Below are 25,256 nucleotides of genomic sequence, written 5' to 3' on the forward strand. Positions count from 1 at the left end.
GGGTTTGCTTTACTCTTGCTTTTCTAGTTAAGAGGCATTGTTAGTTATTTGAAGTTTTTCTTCTTTTTTTTTTGATATAGACATTTATGACAATACATTTCGCTCTTAGTATTGCTTTCACTGTATCCCATAGGTTTTGGTATGTTGTGTTTCCATTGTCATTTGTTTCAAAAAACTTTTCAACTTCCTTCTTAATTTCTTCGTGGACCCACTGGTCATTCCAGAGCATATTGTTTGATTTCCATGTGTTTGTATAGTTTCCAAAATTCTTTTTGTGGTTGATTTCTAGTTTTATTCCATTGTGGTCAGAGAGTATGCTTTTTTAAAATGTTTTAAGATTTGTTTTGTTACCTAACATATGGTTTATTCTTGAGAATGATCCATGTGCTGAGGAAGAAAATGTATATTCTTCAGCCATTGCATGAAATGTTCTGTAAATATATATGAGGCTCATTTGTTCTATAGTGCAGATTAAGTACAATTTTTTTTGTTGTTGTTGATTTTCTGTCTGGCAGATCTGTCCAATGCTGAAAGTGGGATGTTGTAGTCTCCAACCATTGTAGTATTGAGATCTATCTCTCACTTTGGCTCTAATAATATTCGCTTTATATATCTCAGTGCTCCAATGTTGGGTACATACAGATATATTTACAATTGTCATATCCTTTTGCTGAATTGATCCCTTTATCATTATATAATGATCTTCTTTTTCTCTTCTTACAGTTTTTGTCTTGAAACCTATTTTGTCTGATATGAGTATAGCTACTCTTCCTCTTTTTGGTTTGCATTGGCATGGAATACCTTTTTCTATCCCTTTATTTTCAGTCTGTGAGTATCTTTATAAATCAAGTGTGTTTCTCATAGGTAACAGACTACTGGGTCTTTTTTAAAAATCAAGTTAGCCATTCTGTGACTTTTTATTGGAGATTTTTATTCATTTACATTCAACATTATTATTGATAAGTAAGGACTTACTCCTGCAATTTTCTTATTTGCTTTCTTTTTTGTTTTTGTTTATTGGTTTTTGTTTTTTGTTGGTCTTTCTTCCTTCTTTCCTTCCTTTCTGTCTTCCTTTTAGTGAAGATAGTTTTCTCTAGTGATTTAATTCCTTTATTTTTATTTTTTGTGTATCTGTTGTATGTTTTTTAATTTGAAATTATCATGAGGCTTGCAAATACTGTCTTATTACCCATTATTTTAAACTAGTGACAATTTAACACTGATTGTATAAACAAACAGGCAAAAAGAAAATTAATAAAAATAATAAAAACTCTACACCTTAACTTCATCCTCCTGCTTTATAACTTTTTGTTTCTCTTTATATCTCATTGTCTATGTCTTGAAAAGTTGTGGTAGTAATTATTTTTGATTTATTTATCATTTAGTCTTTCTACTTAAGAGTAGTTAATATACCACGGTTACGGTGTTATGATATTCCTTGTTATTTGTGCACTTACTATTACCAGTGAGTTTTGGATCTTCAGATGATTTTTCTTGTTGCTCATTACTGTCCTTTTCTTTCAAATTGAAGTCTTTCCTTTAGCATTTATTGTAGGACAGATCTGATGTTGATGAAATTCGTCAGCTTTTGTTTGTCTGGGAAAGTATTACTCCTTCATGCTGTAAGAATATTTTTGCTGTGTATACTGTTCTACAGTGTAAGTTTTTTTCTTTCATCACTTTAAATGTGTCATGCCACTCTCTCCTGGCCTGTCAGGTTTCCACTGAAAATCTTGCTGCCAGATGTATTAGAACTTCATTGTAATTTGTTTCTTTGCTCTTACTGCTTTTAGGATTCTTTATCCTTGACCTTTGGGAGTTTGATTATGCCTTGAGGTAGTCTTCTTAGAGTTAAATCTGCTTGGTGTTCTCTAACATTCTTACACTTTGATATTAATATCTTTTTATAGGTTTGGGTGGTTCTCTGATATTATCCCTCTGAATAATCTTTCTACCCCTATCTCTTTCTCTATCTCCTCTTTAAGGTCGATAGCCTTAGATTGTCTTTTTAAGGTAATCTTCTAGATCTTGTAGGTATACTTCATTTGAAACCACCATTGCAAAGTTATAACTGAGGCAGTGAAAGAGATCTATCTTTGTTGTTGTTGTTGTTGTTGTTGTTGTTGTTGTTGTTTTTGTTGTTGTTGAGACAGAGTCTCCCTGTGTCGCCCAGACTGGAGTGCAGTGGCCGGATCTCAGCTCACTGCAAGCTCCGCCTCCCGGGTTCACGCCATTCTCCTGCCTCAGCCTCCCGAGTAGCTGGGACTACAGGCGTCCGCCACCTCGCCCGGCTAGTTTTTGTATTTTTTAGTAGAGACGGGGTTTCACCGTGTTAGCCAGGATGGTCTCGATCTCCTGACCTTGTGATCCACCCGTCTCGGCCTCCCAAAGTGCTGGGATTACAGGCTTGAGCCACCGCGCCCGGCCTGTGAAAGAGATCTGACCTAACTAACTCCATCTTGCTTTTAACCTCCAAGTTGTCTTTGCTCATTCCTGGGCATAGGCTGAACTAACTTTGGGAGAAACTTAGTTTATAGTTTGAAATAAAGACAGTAACAACCCTTTCCCCAAACCAAACCCTTCTTGCTTGGGGACTATACTGCCCTTGTAGGACTAACAGATTAGCCAAAAGATTAGAAATTATGGTTTAGGAGTCATGCAGCTGGAGGCTAAAAGATTCTGACCCTCCTCAGATTTCTCCTGGGGATAATATTACTGTTGTAAAACTTAAGATCAGTGCTTGAGATATTTTGCAGACCCTGCACTTGATGGATCAGTTGGTACCACCCAGCCAGATCAATATAAGTGCTCATCTGATCTTGTAGTCCCCACCCAGGAACTGACTCAATGCAAGAGGACAGCTTTGACGCCCTATGATTTCATATCTGACCCACTCTTCAGCACTCTCAACTCACTGGCCCCTACTCATGAAAGTATCCTTAAAAATTCGGATCCTCAAGTGCTTGGAGAGACTAATTTTTGTGGTAATAAAACTCCAGTCTCTGGTACAGCCGGCTCTATGTGAATTACTCTTTATTGCAATTCCCCTATCTTGATAAATCAGTTCTGTCTAGGTAGCAGGCAAGGTGAACCCCTTGGGTGGTTGCAAATTTGGGCAGTTACACATTGTTTTTTATTCTTCATTCTTTTGTCTCCTCTGACTGTGTGTTTTCAAACAGCCTGTCTTCAAGTTCACTATTTCTTTCTTCTCCTTGATCAATTCTGCTGTAGAAAGACTCTGATGCATTCTTCAGTATGACAACTGCATTTTTAAACTCAAAAATTTCTGTTTGATTCTTTTAAATTATTTCAATGTCTTTGTTAAATTTATCTGATAGAATTCTGAACTCCTTCTTTGTGTTATCTTAATTTTCTTTGAGTTTCCTCAAGAGAGTTATTTTGAATTCTCTGTCCGAAAGGTCCCTTATCTCCAGGGTTGTTCCCTGGGGCCTTATTTAGTTTGTTTAATGAGGCCATGTTTTCCTAGATGGTCTGGATGCTTGTGGATGTCCATTGGTGTCTGAGCATCAAAGAGTTAGGTGTTTATTGTAGTCCTCATATTCTGGGCTTGCTTGTGCCCATCCTTCTTGGGAATGCTTTCCAGATATTCAAAGTGACTTGGGCCTCATGTAATGTATGGTTCTTGCAGACTTGTAGAGGTACCATGACCACCACCACTGAGACTCCACTGGGTCTTGTCCACTGCCTAATGTAACCACTACCTGACTACCATCTGTGTTTAATCAAGGCCGTAGAGCTCTACAATCAGGAGCTGGTGAAGTTAGCCTTGTTTGTGTCCTTTACTTCAGGGCAAGGAGCTCCCTCAGGCCCTGGGTGTGTCCAGAGATACTGTCTTAGAGCCAGGGATTGGACCAAAAACCTTAGTGATCTATCTGGTGTTCTATTCCACTGTAGCTAAACAGGTCCTCAAACCATGAGACAAAGTCCTTCTCCCTCTTCTTTCCTGTTTTCAGAGGCAGAGCAACCTCTCCTTGTGGTCACCACTACCACTGGCCCACAAGGAGCTCTGCCAGGCCACCAGTGATGTTCACTTAGGGCCCAGGGCTCTTTATTCAGCTTGTGGTGAATACTGCCCATTAGGGCAGTGGGCTTTCATCTGGCCCATGGCAGATCTGTAAATGCTGTCCAAGTGCCTAGGCCTGGACTCAGGTACCCAAAGAGCCTGTTTGGTGCTCTCCTCCACTGTGACCTAGCTGATACCTGAAGCCAGGACATCTCAGAGTCTCACTCAAGAAGCAAGTTTTCTACCTGCATGTTGCTGTTGGTTATTAAGGGCCCATGAGTTCTTTAATCAACAGGTGATGAATCCTGCCAGGACTAGGTTCTTCCCTTCAAGGCAGCAGGTTCCTTCCTGGCTCAGGGTGTTTCTAGAAATGTCATGTGGGAGCTAGAGCCTGATATGGGGGCCTCACAACTCTGCCCACTGCCCTGTCCTACTGTGGCTGAGTTGGTATCCAAGATCCAAGACAAAATCCTCTTTACTCTTCACTCTTCTGTCCTCAAACAGAAGGAGAGTCACTTTTGTTGCTGTGAGCTAGGCTGCCTGGGATTGAGAGAGGGGTGGAGCAAGTACTCCCCCAGCCACCCGACCTGGTATCTCACTAGGTCATGCTTTACCCTAGTCCACTGTCTCTAAGTCCAGCGCAGCATCAGGAGTTGCCTAACAATTGCAGTCCTTATGTCCTAGACTGCCTTTCAGGTTCGCTTGGAACCCCAGAGCACTTTAGCCTACAGTAGCAAGGCTCTCCTAGAAACTCAGTTTGCAACTGCTGGGATGGGCACTTCCCCTCTGACTGGGTCTGATCCAAATGCTCCCTCTGTGGGTAGGCGCAGGCTGAGTTCAGCATGGTTTTCCTCTTTGCTCTTGCTCTCTGCAGCACTGAATTCAACGCAAAGCCCCCAGCCACTGTGCTCTCTCTCCCCCAAGTGCATATTCTCTCTCTGTGCTACATGGCTGCTTTGGGGGGATGTTGGGAGGTGGCGTAGGTGATTCAAGATGTCTTTACTACCGTCTTCAGTGCCTCTTTCAGTGATAGGAAGTTAAAACCAGGCACTGTGATTGCTTACCTGATTTTTGGTCCTCATGAAAGTGCTCTTCCATGTGCAGACAGTTGTTAAAATTTGGTGTTCCTATGGTGGAGCGATCAGTGGAGGTTTCTTTGTGACCATCTTGCTCCACCCCCTGAAATGAATATTTTCTAATAGAGGTAAAACTTTTCAATATCCTATAGGGCAATAAAGTGCTATGTTTGGGATCTTTTCTACAGGGTAGAGATTAATTGATACCTCCTGGGGAACATCCATTTGCATTGCTATCGGTCTTCCAAAATTTAACTTCTTTTTTTTTTTTTTTTTTTTTTTTTTTGAGACGGAGTCTCGCTCTGCCGCCCAGGCTGGAGTGCAGTGGCCGGATCTCAGCTCACTGCAAGCTCCGCCTCCCGGGTTCACGCCATTCTCCTGCCTCAGCCTCCCGAGTAGCTGGGACTACAGGTGCCTGCCACCTCGCCCGGCTAAGTTTTTTTTTTTTTTTTGTATTTTTAGTAGAGACGGGGTTTCACTGTGTTACCCAGGATGGTCTCGATCTCCTGACCTCGTGATCCGCCCGTCTCGGCCTCCCAAAGTGCTGGGGATTACAGGCTTGAGCCACCGCGCCCGGCCCAAAATTTAACTTCTAATCTTGGAGAATTGTAATATAGCCTAGCCAATTGAAATATAGCCTAGCCAATCAAAATACAATCAAGGCACTCACCTCTCCAGACTCCAGTAATTCCTAGAGTGTAATCGTAGAGAGTAATTCCCTTAGATGATCCCGCTTACAGGTCAGCATATGTCTAGCTCCTTAGATCTTTCTGGCCTGGAACCTTCCAAATCCTCAAGATGTAATATGTAAATATTTGTGAAATGAAGATTTAGCTTGTGGATTCAATAGCCCTGTACTCTTAATTTAGGAAACTGGAAAATTTTTTAAAAAGGGGATGTGGTGGTTGTGAGAGAGAGCTTGACAAAGAAATAGAGCAGAAATAATAGCTACCATTTATTTCCTACTGTGTGCCAGGTATTACACATATATAACCTCATTTAATCTTTGCAAGACCTCTATTTTATAGGTGAGGAGACTGAACCTCAGAGAGGTGAAGTATTTAAGGTGAACTTATTTAAGGCTATACAGTGACATGCCTATAGATTTGGTGGCTTGTTTAGTGTTCTCCTCTGTAAGATACAATTTCTGGAAGGGCAGGGGGCTTTGTTTTCTTCTCTGCTATATGTCTTCGCTCGGTCTGTCCTGCAGAAACAACACAATCAACATCTGTTGAATGCATGAGTGAGTGAATGAATGAGAGAATGAATGGAGTAGCAGAGCTAGGACCCATTCCCAGGTCTATTTGACCTTCACATGCCATGGTTTTCCCACTATACAAAAATTGCTATTATTTTTCCCTTCTCTACATAAGTGGCTGGCTGGCACTAAAATTTAACACTTTGATTGCTCTGGCAAAAAGGAAGAGTGCTTGAATTAGCATGAAGTTTTCTGGGTTTAAAATAATTATCTGATTATAGCTTAGGTAGCAGATAAAATATGAAGCAGAAGAGAATTTTGCAGAGACTGCTTTTAAGAAAAAATGTTTCACATGGGGTAAATATGCAAGGGGTCAGTGTGAAAAAAAGACAACGTTTGATGAAAAGTTCATTTTCATATGTATGTTCTGGGTCAGAGGTCATTTCAGTAACTAGAGTCCCTAACTCTGACCTATAGTAGGTACAGAGTGAATATCACTGAAGGAATGACTGACGGACTAGCAGATGCTTCATAAGTCCTTTCAGATGATGACGGGAATAAGGGCAAATTAGTAAGTCTTTAGAGAAAGCTAGTCATAGTAATTATTCCCAGAAAGGTAAAACATTGCTTATCATAGCAATATGTTTTGCTGTTGTATAAATTATAAGTCGTTGGGCGAATCTTTTATGGATTATGATAAAAATTGACAACTATAGAATCAGAAATTATGGAATTCTCCTGGTTGCCCCCTTCAGCAATCTCTCCATAGCACTTTGGTGGATGGAACCTCCCCTTCCTGGAGCAGGTGAGAGAAAGTACCCAATGCTTTTTGTGCTGCTCTCCCTTTTTCCACGTGGTTACTAAAGGTAAGTTACAAAGCCCCATTGGAGTTGGCGCATATTAAAAATGATGTCAGAGGGAAATGCACAGATGAAAGCTGGCTCTAGAGATGAGAACTTTATTTGAAATGATCACTGAAAAACAGATTTTGACTCATGAAAGATACAACTACTCCTTACAGCCCCCATCAACATGTGACTGAGTTTCCCAACTGCTCCCCAGCTTTCACATTCCGAATCCAAGCTCTGAGGCACTGCCCTTGCCTGGCTCCATCTTGCTCTCTCCTCCCCTTTGTTCAAGCTGGATTGAGGTTTTCTTCCTCTGCCTTTGAGTTAGTGTGGAATGGGCTCGATGACCAGTTACAAATCATACCTGAAGGTGCTTGAAGTACAAGAAGAATGTTTGCCTGGCTTTTGGTTATTAAACACCAGCAATGCTATTTTGGTATCCAAGTCCAGAGCAAGAGAGAGAAAAAAAAAAAAAAAGACAAGAGGAACAGGAAATCATGAAGTTAAATATTTACAGGGTAACTGTGGCTTGCGTGAAGCTATTCAATCCTCCTCTCTCTCTTTCTCCTTCCTCTTCTCCTTTCTTCCCCCTCTCTCCTTGACTATCTTGTACACAAATTTCAGTCTTAGGAGAGCAGAGCAGCATGTGGTGAGTGACACAGTTCTCTTTCTTACAGGGTCATATGGTACCATGTTTGTTGGTTACACAAAAACATAATTTTTTTAAAGCATGGTTGTTCATGGTAGAAATTATTAGGTTAACTGGAATAATTTGCGCACAAACCTATTTTGTTTTAGTCTTAGTGACTCAGAGAAAAATAACTAAAACCTTTCCTCAGCCACTAGCCCATGTAGTCACTGAGCACGGCTATTGTGCTGAAGAGTGTGAGACCCAGGAAGGTTAGGTGACTAACCAGGGCCCATGTTGGCAGCTGATGGGGCCTGAATGAATCTCCTGGCTCTCAGTCCAGTTCTCTTTCTGGAACATCACGCTACTTCATGTTTAGATTTCATCTGGGCAGGAAAAATGAGCAGTAATTTCAGAAAGAGAGATCTAAGTTTTTGCATCTAATGATTCTGAGTATGTGTGTATGGGAATAAACATCTCACCCTTTAGCCTTGCATGTAACAAACGATGTAGGCATTCAGTTGAGCTACATTGCTGGATTGTAGAATGAGAGTTCCAAGTGGAATTGAGTGGAACAAATCATTAGGTCTTGTCACTGCCTGCAAAAGGCTGCCCAGACTAGGTCATAATATTGTTTATTATTAATTCACTCACTTATTGAACAACCACAATGATCCAGGTGGAGATGTTGGGATACGGTATGGAAATAGGTAGAAATAGTTAAAAAGTTCGGTGCCCTACCATAAGGCAGTTAGCCACCCATTTCAATAGAACATGGCAGTGGCCTGAAAAGGTTTTATGTTATCTTCTGGTGCATTGGTGATCATGGGCCAGATCTGAGTTCAAATTTAGTGCTTGATTTACTACCTGGGTGGCCTCAGGTTACTGAACCTATTTTAGCCTTATCTTTAAGATAGAAATAATAAGGTGATCTCAAACTGCTGTTGTTGCCAAGGTTACGTAAAATAATTAATTTAAAGCCAGTGCCTCATTCATATAAATGCTCATTAAGTGTGGGTGTTACTCTCACTACTACTGTTTTGTTTTGTTTTGTTTTTAAATTTTCGTGAATACAGAGTAGGTGTATATATTTATGGGTTACGTGAGATATTTTGGTACAGGCATGCAATATGTAATAAGCACATAAGGGTAAATGGGGTATCCGTCCCCTCAAGCCTTTATCTTTCAATTCAATTGTATTTTTAGTTATTTTAAAATGTAGGATTAAATTGTTTTAAACTACAATTATCCTATTGTACCAGCAAATATTATACCTTATCCATTCCTTCTATTTTTTGTACTCATTAACCACCCTTTCTTTCTCCCCACCACTTCACTACCCTGCCCAGCCTCTGTTAACCATCCTTCCACTCTCTATCTCCAGGAGTTCAATTGTCTTAATTCTTAGGTCCTACAAGTAAGTGAGAACATGTGAAGTTTGCCTTTCTGTGCCAGGCTTATGTCATTTAACATAATGACCTCCAGTTTTATCTATGTTATTACAAATGACAGGAGCTCATTCTTTTTATGGCTAAATAGTACTCCATTGTGTATATATACCACATTTTCTTTATTCACGTATTGATGGACACTTAAGTTGCTTCCAAATATTGGCTATTGTGAAGAGTCCTGCAGCAGACATGGGAGTGCAGCTATCTCTTTGATATACTGATTTCCTTTCTTTTATGTATATACCCAGCAGTGGCATTGCTGGATCATATGGTACTCCATTTTTAGTTTTTTAAGTAGCCTCCAAACCATTCTCCATAGTGGTTGTACTAATTTACATTCCCTCCAACAGTGTGCAAGGGTTCCCTTTTCACCACATCCTTGCCATCTATTGTTATTGCTTGTCTTTTGGATAAAAGTCATTTTAACTGGGGTGAGATGAGATCTCATTGTAGTTTTGATTTACATTTCTCTGATGATCAGTGATGTTGAGCACCTTTTTGTAGGCCTGTTTGCCATTTGTATGTCTTCTTTTGGAAAATGTCTATTCAGATCTTTTGCCCAGTTTTAAAATCAGAGTATTAGATTTTTTTTTTCCTACAGAGTGGTTGGAACTCTTTATTATATTCTGGTTATTAGTTCCTTGTTAGATGGGTAGTTTGCAAATATTTTCTCCCATTCTGTGGGTTGTTGTCTCTTCTTTGTTGAGTGCTTCCTTTGCTGCCCAGAAGTTTTTTAACTTGATGTGATCCCATTTGTCCATTTTTTGCTTTGGTCGCCTGTCGTTGTGGAATATTCCTCAAGCAATCTTGGCCTAATCCAATGTCCTTTAGAATTTCCCCAGTGTTTTTTGGTACTAGTTGCATAGCTTGAAGTTTTAGATGTAAGTCTTTTATCCATTTTGGTTTGATTTTTGTATATGGCAAGGGATATGGGTTTAGTTTTATTCTTCTGCATATGGATATCCAGTTTCCCCAGCACCACTTATTGAAGAGACTGTCCTTTCTCCTGTCAAAAATGCATTCACTGTATATGTATGGATTTATTTCTGGGTCCTTTATTTTGTTCCAGTGGTCCGTATATCTGTTTTTATGCCAATATCCTGCCATTTTGGTTACTATAGCTCTGCAGTGTAATTTGAAGTCAGGTAATGTGATCACTCAAGTTTTGTTCTTTTTGCTCAGGATCCCTTGGCTATTTCTTCTAGATTTTCCAGTTTATTGGCATATAGTTGCTCAGAGTATCCACTAATGATCCTTTGAATTTCTACTGTATCAGTTGTAGTGTCTCCTTTGTCATGTCTGACTTTATTTATTCAAGTCTTCTCTCTTTTTTCTTAGTTATTCTGGTTAAAGTTTTGTCAATTTTGTTTATCTTTTCAAAAAACAAACTTTTCTTTTTGTTGATCTTTTGTTTTCTTTATTTCAATTTCAGTTATTTATGTTCTGATGTTTAGAATTTATTTTTTTCTATTAATTTTGGGTTTATTTTATCTGTCTTTTTTAGTTCTTTTAGATGCATCATCAGGTTATTTATTTGAAGTTGCTCTTTGTCGATGTAGGCACTTTTAGCTACAAACATTCCCTTTAGTATTGTTTTCATTGTACCCCACAGATTTTGATATGTTGTCTTTCCATTATCATTTGTTCAAGAAATTTTTCAATTTTCTTCTTAATTTCTTTATTGACCCACTGGTCATTATGGAGCATGTTGTTTCATTTCCACGTGTTTGTATAGTTTCCAAAATCATTCTTGTTATTGATTTCTAGTTTTATTCCATTGTAGTCAGGGAAGATGCTTGATGCTATTTCAGGTTTTTGAAAAATGTCTTAAGACTTGTTTTTGACCTAACATATGGTCTATCCTTGAGAATGATCCATGTGTTGAGGAAAAGAATATCTCTTCTGCAGGCATTGCATGAAATGTTCTGTAAATATCTTTAAGGCTCATTCGACAGTGCAGATTAAGTCTGATGTTTCTTTGTTGATTTTCTGTCTGGAAGATCTGTCCAAAGCTGAAAGTGGGATGTTGAAGTCTCCAACTGTTATTGTATTGAGGTCTATCAGTCTTTTTAACTCTAATAATATTTGCCTTATATATCTAGATGATCAAGTGTTTGGTGCATATACATTTACAATTGTTAGATCCTCTTACTGAATTGATCCTTTTCTCATTATATAATGACCTTTGTCTCTTCTTACAGTTTTTGTTTTGAAATCTGTTTTGTCTGATCTAAGTATAGCTACTCCTGCTCTTTTCTTGGTTTCCATTGGCATGGAATATTTTTTTATGTTCCTTATTTTCAGTCTATTTGTGTCATCATAGGTCACATATGTTTATTGTAGGCAATAGACCAATAGGTCTTATTTTTTAATCCATTCAGCCACTCTATGTCTTTTGATTGCAGAGTTTAGTCCATTTACATTCAATATTATTATTGATAAGTAAGGACTTACTCCTGCTCTTTAATTATTTGCTTTTTGGTTGTTTTGGGGTGTTCTCTTCCTTCTTTCATTTCTTCCTGTCTTCCTTGTAGCAAAGGTACTTTTCGCTGGTGGTATGATTTAATAGCTTGCTTTTTCTTTTTGTGTATTCTTTGTGTTTCTTTGACTTGAAGTTCTCGTGAGGCTTGCAAAAACTATCTTCTTATAACCCACTATTTTATGCTAGTAATTACTTAATACTGATTGCATAAACAAAGAAAACTAATAAGAGCTCTACACCTTAACTTCCTCCCCTTGCTTCTAAACTCTTTGTTGTTTCTCCTTATATTTTATTGTGCTGTCTATGTTTTGACAAGTTGTCATAGTTATTATTTTTGATTGGTTCATCGTTTAGTCTTTCTACTTAAGATAAGAATAGTTTACACATCACAGTTACAGTGTTATAACATTCTGTGTTTTTCTGTGTACTTGCGATTACCAGGGAGTTTTATATCTTTAGATTATTTCCTATTGCTTATTAACATCCTTTTCTTTCAGATTGAATAACTCCTTATAGCATTTCTTGTAGGACAGGTCTGGTGTTGATGAAATCCTTCAGCTTTTGTTTGTCTGAGAAAGTCTTTATTTCTCCTTCATGTTTGAAGAATGTTTTTGCTGTATATATTATTCTAGGGTAAAAGTTTTTTCCCTTCAGCAGCTTAAATATGTCATGCCACTCTCTCCTGGGCTGTCAGGTTTCCACTGAACAGTTTGCTGCCAGATGTATTGTAGCTCCATTGTTTGTTAATTGTTTCTTTTCTTTTGCTGCTTTTAGGATCCTTTATCCTAGACCTCTGGGAATTTGATTATTGCATGCCTTGCAGTAGTCTTCTTTGGGTTTATCTGCTAGATGTCCTATACAATTCTTGTACTTGGATACTGATACTTTTCTATAGGTTTGAGTGGTTCTCTAATATTATCCCTTTGAATAATCTTTCTATCCCATCTCTTTCTTGACCTTGTCTTTAAGGCCAGTAACTCTTAGATTTGCTTTTTAAGGTAATTTTCTAGATCTTGTAGGCATGCTTCATTATTTTTTATTCTTTTTTCTTTGTCTCCTGTGACTGTGTGTTTTCAAATAGCCTGTCTTTAAGTGCACTATTTCTTCTCCTTGATCAATTCTGCTATTGAAAGACTCTGATGCATTCTTCAGTATGTCAGTTGCATTTTTAAACTTGAAAATTTCTGCTTGATTCTTTAAAATTATTTCAATATCTTTATGAATTTTATCTGATAGAATTCTGAATTCCTTCTCCGTGTTATCTTAATTTTCTCTGAGTTTCTTTAAGACACCGATTTTGAATTCTCTGCCTGAAAGATCACATGTCTCTATTTCTCCAGGATTGTTCCCTGGGGACTTATTTAATTTGTTTGGTGAGGTCATGTTTTCCTGGGGGTCTGGATGCTTTTGGATATTCATTGGTGTCTGGGCGTTGAAGACTACCCAAAGAGCCTGCTTAGTACTCTACCTCCCTGTGGCTGAGCTGGTACCTAAGGGGAAGGAAAACATCCTCTTTACCTTTCCTTCTGCTTTTCTCAAGCAGAAGGGGTCTCTTACAGTAGCCACCACAGCTGGGAATGTACTGGGTCTCACCTGAAACCAGCAGATCTCAGAGCCTCAGCCAAGAACCACAGTGTACTACCTGGGTATTGCTTCTGGCTATTCAGAACCTAAGGGCTCTTTAGCCAGCAGATGATGGGTCCTTCCCAGACTGTATCTTTCCCTTCAAGGCAGCAGCTTCCCTTCTGGCCCAGGATGTGTCTAGAAATGTTATCCACAAGTTAGGACCTGGGATGGGGGCCTGATGACTCTGACTGATGCCCTGTCCTACTGTGGCTAAACTGGTATTCAAGATAACAAAGTCCTCCTTACTCTTCCCCCTCTTCTCTTTAAGCAGAAGGAATGGGTCTCTTCATGCTATTTTTAATCAATCTAGCCGCTAGCATTGGGACTGATGCAGACACTAAGGATCCAAATGATTTGTTTGTTTGTTTGTTTGTTTTTTAATTGCATTGGGATTAGGCAACAGAAGGGTCTAATGTGGCTGAGAGTTTTTGAGAGTGGAGCGTTTTTAGGAGGGTGGCTGCATTCCAAGAAGAGAGCTCTGCTGGGGTAAAAGAGGCATGGGTGCTAGAAAAGGGCAAGCAGTGGTGAAGAGCCACTAACAGCGCTACCTGGGGTTGGGGCAGGGGTGTTACAAGCACTCCCTTAGCTCCCCTGTCTGGTGTCTCAGTAAGTCGCATGCCCTCCAAGTCTACTGGCTCTGAGCTCAGCATTTGGGCTTGCTTAGGAGTTGCTGTCCTTTTGGCCCTAAACTGCCTTAAAGGTTATTTAGGGCCCCAGAGCACTTTACTGAAACTCTAGTTTTCACCACTGGTATGGGCTGTTCCCTCTGGCTAGAGCTTGTCTGTGGGGGAAAAGAAAGATCAGACTGTTACCATGTCTATCTAGAAAGAAGAAGATATAGGAGACTCCATTTTGTTCTGTATTTGAGATGCTGTTAATCTGTGACCCTACCCCCAACCTTGTCCTTGCAAGAGACATGTGCTGTGGTGACTCAAGGTTTAATGGATTTTGGGCTGTGCAGGGTGTGCTTTGTTAAACAAGTGCCTGAAGGCAGTATACTTGTGAAAAATCATCACCATTCTCTTAATCTCAAGTACCCAGGGACACCTACACTGCCAAAGGTCGTGGGGACCTCTGCCTAGGAAAGTTAGGTATTGTCTAAGGTTTCTCTCCATGTGATAGTCTGAAATATGGCCTCGTGGGAAGGGAAAGACCTGATCGTCCCCCAGCCTGACACGCGTGAAGGGTCTGTGCTGAGGACTAGTGTAAGAGGAAAGAAGGCCTCTTGGCAGTTGAGATAGAGAAAAGCATCTGTCTCCTGCCCGTCCCTGAGCAATGGAACATCTCGGTGTAAAACACGATTGTATGTTCTGTTTACTGAGAAAGGAGAAAACCACCTTAGGGCGAAAGGTGGGACTTGCTAGCGCAATGCTGCTCTTTATGCACTAAAAAGGTCTATGGAGATGTTTACATATGCATATCAAGGCACAGCACTTTTCCTTAAACTTATGTCACAGAGATCTTTATTCATATATCTTACTACTGACCTTCTCCCTACGATGATCCTATTCTCCTGCCACTTCCCTTTTTCTAAGATGGTAAAGTTAATGATCAACAAATACTGCCGGCCAGGCGCGGTGGCTCACGCCTGTAATCCCAGCACTTTGGGAGGCCGAGACGGGCGGATCACGAGGTCAGGAGATCGAGACCATCCTGGCTAACATGGTGAAACCCCGTCTCTACTACAAAGTACAAAAAACTAGCCGGGCGAGGTGGCGGGCACCTGTAGTCCCAGCTCCCTCCATGGGCAGGCATTGGCCGAGTTCAGCCTAGTTTCGCTTTCTGCTATGACAGGGCAGCACTGAGTTCAATTCAAAATCTCACAATCACTGCACTCTCCTTTTCCCAATCCGCAAGGCTGCTGCTGCTGGGGAATGGAGGACTGGTGGCATTGGCAAATCAAAACTATCTTTCCTGCCTTCTTCAATGCCTCTCTCAGTAATATGAAGTTAACACCAGGTATTGTGGTTACTGACCTGATTTTTGGTTCTTATGAAGGTGCTTCTTGTGTGTGTAGATAGTTGTTAAATTGTGTTCCTGGCTGAGGTGGAGGAGGGGTGGTGGTCAAACCTTCTAGTTGACCATCTTGCTTCATCCCTCTCTACTGATACTACTGTTGTTGGTATTATTAGAAATGAAAATGAGTCCTGTGAGTTATAACCGTCTTCATTTTGCAGACCAGGAAACTGAGGCTCAGAGAAATATTAAGCAGCCAAAGTCACAGCGATTAAAAAAGGCAGGACCAAACTTTGACGGGGATCAGGACCCACTCCTCTGAGAACTCACCTCTTTCGCTAGCTCCAGTCTAAGAGTGCTATCTAGGAGCAGGTTTATGGGGCCCCAGGAGATGTTCAACCAGAGGCTTCTGATTTGCAGGGGCTGCAGAGGGGAAATCTGCCCTGACTAGAAGATTTGTTTTCCACCCATATTCGTTTGATCTCACATTGCTATGAAGAACTACCTGAGACTGGGTTTCAGAGGCTGTATAGTAGGCATGGCCAGAGAGGCTTCAGGAAACTTACAATTATGGTGGAAGGAAAAGGGAAAGCAAGCACATCTTCACATGGCAGCAGGAGAGACAGACGAGCAAAGGGGAAGTGCCACACACTTTTAAACCATCAGATATCATGAGAACTCACTCACTATGATGAGAACAGCAAGGGGGAAAATCCACCACCATAATCCAATCACCTCCCACTAGTTCCCTCTCCCAGTGAATTATAATTCAATATGAGATTCAGGTGGGGACACAGAACCAAATCATCTAACCTTGCCATGTCCTAGTGTAATTTTTGGAAGTTTTCTGAACTAACATTTCTTGTCTAGAAATATACACACTCAAGATCAATCTAACTATTAAAAACAAAAAATGCTTATTTTTCAGTACCTGTTTTATGTTAGATTCTGGGGTATATGAAAAAGAGAGTGACTTAATGTTCCTGCCTATCATTCATGTGTAGCTTGTGCATCTATCCTTTCATCTGTCTATCCATATCACAAATATGTATTAAATACCTACTGCATGCTAGACACAATCCTGAAGGTGTTTTTCTTACCTAAGTCTTTTTTTTTTTTTTTTGCCTGCCAGAGAGTACAGTATTCTCATTTCAAGATAAGAAGTGGTGAATAAGTGAAGTGCAAATTGGTGAGGACAGTTAGACACGGAGTGATTACTTCCGACAGGTTTCCACCACACAGCTAAGTAGCAAGGTGAAGACTCCGAGGGTGAGCTGCAACTCACAGAGCGGGAAGACCAACAGGCAGTGAGAAAAGAAGGTGCAGTGGCTTCATGTTGTAGCAGATGCCTGTGTGTACACATGGGAGCGTGTATTGCTTTATGCCGTTTTTCAACTGCTTCAGCCACTAGTATTGGTACTGCTGCACACTAAGGATTCAAATGTTTTCTTTTTTTTCTTTTTTTTTTTTTTTTAATTGCATTGGGATTAGGCAACAGAAGCCGCCAATTAGGCGGCTGGGATGAGAAAGGAGAGTTTTTAGGAGGGTGGCTGCATTCTAAGTAAGGGACTCTGTTGGGGTAAAAGGAGCGAGTGTTGCAAGAAGGGGGTGCGGGGGTTGAGCAGGCACCTCTACAGGAAATGGATGCTGTCCAGGTGCTGGTGGGCGCCCCGGGCAACGTGGCGAAGCAACTCAGCCGGTCCAATCAGACTGCGTCCAGGGCTTGGGTTTCGCGATCATTAAGTGACTGAGGCAGATCCCCACGCGGCACCTGGCCACGCGCTCAGCAATCCCGCCGCGGTGAGTATGTTTAAGGAATCCTTCCCATTACGGCGACTCCATACCCAGGTCCCCGCCCGGGACAGAGGAAGCCGCAACAGGTCCCCCGGGGCACCGGGCCCTCTCTCCTGCCTCCAGCCACGTACGAGGGTCCGGCAGCTGCGCCGCCTGAGCCCCTCCCCGGCCGGCGGGCGGGGCGGGCTCTCCGAAAGCCATCGCGGTGGTCCCCGAAGCCGGGTCATAAATAATTCACGAGCCAGGGCCTGGCTAGCTAAGGGAAGGGCGGCGGCAGCGGTGACTAGGGCGCGAGCAGGAGCGGGAGCGGGGTGAACGGTGAGTAGCTGGGTCCTCATCCGGGAGCGAGAGAGGCATCTGCTGACCAGGCGCGGGGCTGAGCGCACTCCTTCCACTGTACTGGGGGTGTACAGTGAGGAGTGGACGGGTTCTCTCTGCGCCGCCCTTACCCTAGCCCTCTGCGCCGCCGCCCTGGCCCCTCAGCAGGTGGTGCGAACCCGGACAGCGGCTGGGAGCCAGAGGGACTGCGGGGAGCGCGTGGTGGTCCTGTCCCGGTGCCCGGCCAACCCAAACTTTTCCCGCTGAGTGGTGGCCCGCGCCGCCCCGCTTGGGTCTTCTTTCCATCCACTGGGGTGGGGGCTGTGGTGGGGGTAGCCGGCGGCTGTGGTTCCGGAGCGGGAGTCGGAGGTGGGTGTGCGAACCGGACCGGGGCCCCAGAGACTTCGGACTCGCTCTCCGCGAGAACGACGACCGAGGTGAGGTTTGCCAGGGTCTTGGGAACGAGTCTGCGGTAAAGGAAGCTCTAGGGATGGCCCCGGGGACGTGAGGCGCTGAGCTTCCCTCGCTGAGTGCGGAAAGGGGCCAACACTGTGCAGCAGACCACAGCCGGAGGAGGGATACGGGGGTGCAAAGCGAAGCCATCTCCCGGCGTCCATGGGAGAACGCAGGCACCCCTGGCTCAAAGCACCGTCCCAGCCTCCCACTCCACGGCCCTTCTGCATGCATGTGTGGGGACCCACGGCTATCACTAGGTGGAGAACTGGGGTGCTCAAGGCGCACCCTGCCAGAACGCGCCGACCGGACAACAAAGAGGAGCTTGGACAGACCAGGAGCTTCATGGCTGTAGAAAGTCGGAAGCTCGGGATCAGTTTCCCCGAGAGCCCGCGTCTGGAGAGGCAGGGAGTCAGATCGGAAGGAGGAACTAGCTCCGGAACCCCTTCTCTCTGGCAAGATCGCCCCCGATCGGTGCCCAACAGGGGCCGCGGCGGGGAACTGGCGCCGACAAGCTCGGAGCAGCCAAGTTACTCCGGCAACCCCCTCCCCTGCGCGGCTGCGAATTCCTGGAGTCTCTTGGCTTCCCGCGCCCACCTCGCCGCTCATTCTTTTGTGTCCCGCAGCTCGCGAGAGGCTTCCTCCCAGAAGGGAGCTAGACCGGGAGGGGGATTGGCCTGGAGGTGGTTTGGAGGTAAAGGGCGGGGAAGCAGGCGCCCCAGGCTTCCTTCCGCAACAGGTTGCTCCTGGAGCCCGCGAGGGCGACTGACCTTTCTGGAGAAAGGTTTGCTGGAGTTCCTGAGGGCGGCAGCTGTTCTTTGTTAAGAGAGCAAGTGCACGATCTTAGTTCTTGAGTGCCCCCCAAGACTCACGTGACACGAACAACCGCGGCGATATGTTGGGTTGAATCATAAGAAATTGTCGGTTTTTTGGATGGAAGATATGAATATCGTCAACCTCATATGATTTAACTTGTGTGATGTTACCCATTTTTCTTTTCTCACCGTCCTCTCTGTCCCGGTTATCCTAGGAGCCCCGGTGGAGTTGAGCTCAGAGTATTGATGCTAAGCAGAAGCAGACAGACCCCAGATAGCCTTCTAGCTGCGTGCCAGGTGCTTTACCTATTAGATCGCTAGCCTGCCAACCCTATGAGAAATCCGCCTTTGACAGAGGAGCAGAAGAAGGGTTGGAGAATGCAAACAACTGTCATCTTGGCAGAGTTAGTAAGGAGGACCAGAGCCCCCTTACTGTTGCTATTGTCTGTCTGTTTAGCAGTGCCCTTTAGTTTATTCTTGTTTTTTTTTTTTAATGTGTTCCATAATTTTTTTCTAAACTTCCTTCTGATTTCTAAACTTCTGATTTCTAAACTTTTCTAAACTTCTTTCTGATTTCTAAACGTCCTTCTGATTTTTATATGAGACAGTTTCTTTGTGTTTTAGTACAGTGAAGTAAACAAATGCATCAGAGGACAAACTGAAAACTTTAAACCAAGTGTTGTTTTGTTGGTATTGTTTAAAATATAAAGGAAATAGGTTTTTCAGGGAGCAAAGAGCTATTTCTGAGATTTGTTAAGGGTCAGGATATTTTGTTAAAACAGTGGAAGCTGAGTCTGGGGTAATTTTATCAGATAAAAGACTTCTTGGAAGGATGGACCCTGGGTGGCTTAGGGAAGTGGCAGGAAGGCTAGTCAGGCTGAGGAATCCAAGACATGCCACGGGACCCCTGATGCGGGGATGGCTGCAGCTGCCAGAACAAGCCCCTGGATGTGGCTGCTGGCATTGCTGCCATCATTGCTGGAATGAATTACAGACACTGTCCTGCTTCAGATTGCGCAGGCCCAGGCCCAGAAGAAAGCTTCTGATTGGCCCAGCGTGGCTCAGCTCCGCCAGGACAGTTTGGGCACCTCAGCGGGCCTCACAATGCAAGGCAGGGCTGCCTCCCACCCAGCTCACAAAGGTGATCTCAGAAATTGGGTATCCCCCATGCCCCCAAAAGCACCCCAGATGGCAAAAATCCACTACAAAGATCTTTTTTAAAAAGAAAGCTTCTGAGAAGTTCCATCAAACGAAGAAAAGAAATGAAGGTGATCGATCACCATATTTGCTTTTTCATTATTTATTTATTTATTTATTTATTTATTTATTTATTTATTTTTGAGACGGAGTCTCAGTCGTCCAGGCTGGAGTGCAGTGGCGCGATCTCGGGTCACTGCAACCTCCGCCTCCCGGGTTCAAGTGATTCTCCTGCCTCAGCCTCCCGAGCAGCTGGGACTACTAGCGTGTACCTCCCCTCCTGGCTATTTTGTGTGTGTGTATTTTTAGTAGAGACGGGGTTTCACCATGTTAGCCAGGATGGTCTCGATCTCCAGACCTCGTATCTGCCTGCCTCGGCCTCCCAAAATGCTGGGATTACAGGCTTAAGCCACCACGCCCGGGCCATGTTTGCTTTTATACAAGTATTGAAATGCAGTTCTCTGGACTCCAGGCTCAGAATCACCTAAGGTCGCCCAGGCTGGAGTGCAGTGATATGATTAGGGCTCACTGCAGGCTGAACCTCCTGGACTCAAGTAATCCTCCTGCCTCAGTCTCCCAAGTAGCTGGGACTGCAGTTGTCCACCACTATGTTCGCTAATTTAAAAATTTTTTTTTTTTTTTTTTTTTTTTTTTTTTTTTTTTTTTAAATAGAGACAGGGCCTCTCTATGTTGCCCAGGCTGGTAGCAGTTCTTCAGTGAGGACCAACTGTGTTCCATGCTCTGGGGATACAGAAATAAGCCAGGGACCTGCACAGCAGCTGGGATAGATCAATTCAAAGCTATACGAAAAGGGCATTTGGGGAGCTTTCACCTTACATCTGTTATTTTCCAATATGTTTGGGAAGCCTGAAGTGTCCTTGGAAAGTGACATGAATTGACCAGGTGGATGCTCCCGGATCAGAGTACTCCAGGAACAGAACTGTTCTCAAACTTTGTTTGAAGGATCAGTCCCCAGGAGAGCTTATTAAAAATGCAGATTAATGAGCTTCATCCCAGAAATTAGGTCCATTAATAGTCTGCATTTCAACTAAACACCCCATTTTATTCTGAGACAGAGGCTGCTCTCAGTGGCTCTCGGACCTACTGGGATTTAGCAGGTAAATACTCAGAGCTTCTCTTTTTGGCACAACCTATTAAACCCGAGATGAAAAACTCTTCCTCTTTGACTTGACTTTAATCAGTTTCTAGTATTTCATAGTTAGTGAGATTTTAATACTTTCTTAAAATGTACTTTAAAACTTCAGGGGGACCTACATTTTGGAGCAAGATGTAAAGAAATCTGGAAGTGCAACTCCAGTTGCTGTCTATCTCAAATCATTGTCTCCCATCTTTGCTGCAGTGAGCAGTTGTGTTTCATTTCACTGGGAATTTCCCTTCCCCTGCTTTGTCACTGAGGGAGTTGGAAAGCTTGTTTGTTCATAGTTCTTTCCTGGGCAGTTTCTCTCTGTCCTGGACTGAGGCTTGGTGGAATTACCAGAAAGTGGGCCTTCTCAGCATCTGAGCCTTTAATCCTTCCAGCTGCTGTGCTGGAGGCTTAGCTCTCTGCCTGTCCTTTAGCAAAAAAAAAAAAAAAAAAAAAAAAAAAAGATAAAATGTACGTGTGGTGTGTTGTGCTTGCAGTAGATGTTCGAAGGGCGCCCTTTGGAAACACCAGGGTCGAGGTGTCTACTGTGGGTGTGATGGAGGGCGGAACCTGAAGCGTGGGGCACGAGGTTAGTACTGGCAGCCACTTGGGATCTCAGCAGCCCATGATTTGACGAAGGAAGAGTTTAGGGCCATTGTATTGGTAGCTCTGTGCAGGAGTAATTGGAGTGGGACAGGACTTAGAAGATGAGGCAATGGAGGGATTAGATATGAATTAACATCTTTGTTCAAATAGCTCATGAAATCCCATCTCTTGTCCAAAGCTTTCTTTGACTTGGAACATTGGTAGTGGGTCCTCTCGCCTCTTGTAAAGTATGTCACTTTCTTCATCATCCCCCTTCGGTTTCTTACAGTGTGGGTTTCAGGAGCACCGTGTCCTTATCTTGAAAGTTAGTAAGTATGTATCTAGCTCACAAAATGACAGCAGCTTGCTCTTGCTCCAGAACCCTTAATACGGAGAGGAAGAGTGGCACATCCCGGATCCTTCCAGGTCCTGTGCTGATTTGCCTAGTCTCATGAAACCGCACAAGGAAATAACATATTTTTGCTTCTACACCAGCGCCTGCCCTGTAGCTCTGAAGCAGGCAGTGTTTGGTTTCCACCCACCTACCTGGATTAGGCTGAAGGCCTTGTTCTAAAGCTTTGCAGCCTCCTCTCTGGGGCAGTTCATGCTGCAGGCAGGTTACATGCATTGTTGACTCTGCTGCTGTTTCTTTCCCTGCCGGGGATGGTGCCATGAGTGAAACAAGCTGCTCAGCAGGCTCTTACGAAACACCGACCGTGTGCCATGCCCAGTGTTAAGGTCTGGGGATTGAAAGAAGAATAGGGCAGGGTCCACCTTGGAGGCACTTTCAGTCCCATTTCCTTCCCAGATGCTGGAGCCACAGCTGCTTTTAGGATTCTTGTTGTGTTTCTCCCTCTCCCAAGGGATAGGCAGGAGTCTCCCTCTGCCCTGGCTGTCATCTCTGAGAACCTTGTTGTCAAGGTGGTTACTTGGGGTGAAGGTTTCCATCAGGATTACTTAGTAAGCTTATTAGAAAGACAGGTTCCAGTGTCACACATGTGTCCAGACTCAAACAGTGTGGTCCCTAGCTTTGAGGCCATGCCCTTCTACTTTGGATTGGGGGTGAGGTGGAGAGGGGGATGTTTGAAATGAGATTAGTGAGTAAATAAGTAGAATATAAGGCAGAGTAAGATATATCTCCAGCAGCAAGGAGAACAACACACACTTGGAGAAGAAATAAGCATATAAGCATATACTGGATTACTGGGACCCCAGTGGCTCTTACTAGAGCCTGAGAGGGGGACACTGTAGAAAAAGTGTCTTGACGTCATAGTTAGAGCTTGGACTTTGAAGGCAAACTAGTGAGTTTGACTCTTGGCCGCATGGTTAATCACCTGTGACCTTGGGCAAGTCACCAGGACCCTCTCTGTGTCAGTTTCCTCATCTGCAGAATGGAATAATGCCTCAAACAAGGAGGACCTTGTTTCTATCTATGAAGCATAGATAACAGTGCCTGAAAGATAGTAAGTGCTCAATAAATGTTAGTTTCCAAGATCCCAAGCCTTCTCTACAAAACCTAGTATTTCCCGAACACATCAAGGGTGTGTGTTCTGAGTCTGGCCCTCCTGAGGAGGGACTTTATCTGAGTCATGGCTTTGATGCCAGCTCCTGCCCTGTGGCTCTGGAGCAGTTTGTGTGCTTGGTGTCCACCCACCCATCCGGATTAGGCGCGAGGCCTCGCTCTAAAGCTTTGCAGCCTCCTCTCCGGGCAGCTCCAGGTGCAGGCAGGTTACATGCATTGATGACTCTGCTGCTGTTTCTCTCCCTGCCAGGGATGGTGCCTTGAGTGAATGACCCCCTTGGAGAACATTCTTCTGGAGATGTCCCTCGCCTCAAGCCAGCCTCAGACAGAAAACTGAAGATTCAGCAGATCCAGTGCTTCCTGCTCCACTTCTGCTCAGGAACACGCTTGTCTTCCGCAAGGCTTCCAGAACTTCTGAGGCAGGAGGCACCCAGTTCTACCTCATGTTTGGAGGATCTTGCTAGCTATGGCCCTTGTACTCGGCTCCCTGTTGCTGCTGGGGCTATGCGGGAACTCTTTTTCAGGAGGGCAGCCTTCATCCACAGATGCTCCTAAGGCTTGGAATTATGAATTGCCTGCAACAAATTACGAGACCCAAGACTCTCATACAGCTGGACCCATTGGCATTCTCTTTGAACTAGTGCATATCTTTCTCTATGTGGTACAGCCGCGTGATTTCCCAGAAGGTAAGTGCTGATGGCGGGGAAAGATAGGATTTATCTCCAAACGTACCTACAGTATTGTTTTTTAATGTCAATGCAATCAGTATATAATATATTCAGTATTTTAGTGACTGCTTTGCACAGAAGCAGAAAGCATTTAGACAGAAGTTAAGAAGACTTGTACCAGGTTAAATAGGTTGCGAGGAATGTTATCATGAGAAATGGAAGCAAACGATATTGCTATGTTGGTTTTCCACTTCTTCACCTTTTGTTTTGCTTTGTTTGGGTTAGAGCAATGAATTATTCTAAGGCACTTACCAAAGGTAAAAGTTATAGTAAAGTTAGGATAAAAATGCAAATTTTATATCATCAAAGGAGAAACGAATAACTATCTAGCATCTGATGGCCACCTCAACGCTTAAAAATTTAACTCTCTTCTGCCCACCACAATATGCAAATTTTGACATTGCTTAGGGTAAGGACAAACACGTTTACCTGACCAGCTGTCTTCTTCCATTCTAAGAGCTTGGGTGTGCGGAAGAGGATTGGCACTTGCCAGAATTGTCATGCCATGGTGTCGTTATTCATCACACACAGTGCCGTTTGTCATTTTCGCCTTCTTAATGTTTGTTGTTTTCCATACTCTTCTGAATTCAGGGTATATGTTCATAGAAAAGGGATTATAAATATAAAAAAGCCTGTGAGAAATATCTGCTAGTAGGGTTTGGCACCTACATTTTTGATTGGCTTAACAGTAAATCCATCCTAAGCCTGTTCTTTTAGCTACAAAGATTTGATTACAATCATTGATTACAGAATTTGCTGCAATCTTTCTTATCATTTTCCTTAGCTGGTCAGCTACTGTTTGTAAGAGTCCTAGTGGTGTGTGTATGTGTCTGTGTGTGAGAGAGAGGGAGAAAGAGAGAGAGGAGGTATTCAGTGAATCTCCTCACTTGTTTATATTATGGGGAGTTTATAGATTTTCATTAAAATACATTTGTATTGATTTTTTAACACTTATTTGTCTTAAATTGGTCAATTAAAACAGCTTGAAGTATAGCTGTCAATTTTTGCTAATTTAAATTTCAATTCAGGAAACAAATCTCTTTGAATGGTTATTGTCATTGAAGAGAATCCTGAACAAATGCTGCTTACTGTTTATGTTGCTGTTAAAATACTAACTTTGGAAATCCCAAAGACAGAAGTAGAAAATTAACTGAGTTTATTTATTAACATTGGATACAAATTCACTCTTCTGAATAGATATTTCTTGGTTTATTTGGAGACTTAATATATGTTACTGAATAAAATAACCTACTAACGTTTTTATTTAAAAAATATTTTAATTTTTGCGGGTACATAGTAGGTGTATCTATTCATGGGGTGCAAGACGTATTTTGATACAGACATGCAATGTGTAATAATCACATCATATAAAATGGCATATCCATCCCCTCAAACATTTATTCTTTGTGTT

The 25,256-nt window shown here is 42.9% G+C and overlaps 1 protein-coding gene across 11 annotated transcripts in view; it reads left to right on the forward strand.

The window, feature by feature from the left end:
* The window catches only part of PROM1 (prominin 1), a 156,029-nt gene that overhangs the window by 22,404 nt on the left and 108,369 nt on the right, over positions 1-25,256 (forward strand). For 4 of the 11 annotated variants that reach the window (XM_050789900.1, XM_050789901.1, XM_050789902.1 and 1 more), the window contains exons 1-2: positions 16,823-17,089; positions 23,368-23,803. In XM_050789900.1, the coding sequence (XP_050645857.1) occupies positions 23,584-23,803 (220 nt within the window). In that variant the 5' untranslated portion in view covers positions 16,823-17,089; positions 23,368-23,583. Of the gene's footprint in view, positions 1-16,801; positions 17,090-17,220; positions 17,402-17,726; positions 17,839-23,367; positions 23,804-25,256 lie in introns of those variants that run through there. The other 7 variants (XM_050789896.1, XM_050789899.1, XM_050789894.1 and 4 more) reach the window with 6 other exon arrangements.

This window comes from Macaca thibetana, chromosome 5, assembly GCF_024542745.1.
Source record: "Macaca thibetana thibetana isolate TM-01 chromosome 5, ASM2454274v1, whole genome shotgun sequence".
NCBI classification, from domain to species: domain Eukaryota; kingdom Metazoa; phylum Chordata; class Mammalia; order Primates; family Cercopithecidae; genus Macaca; species Macaca thibetana.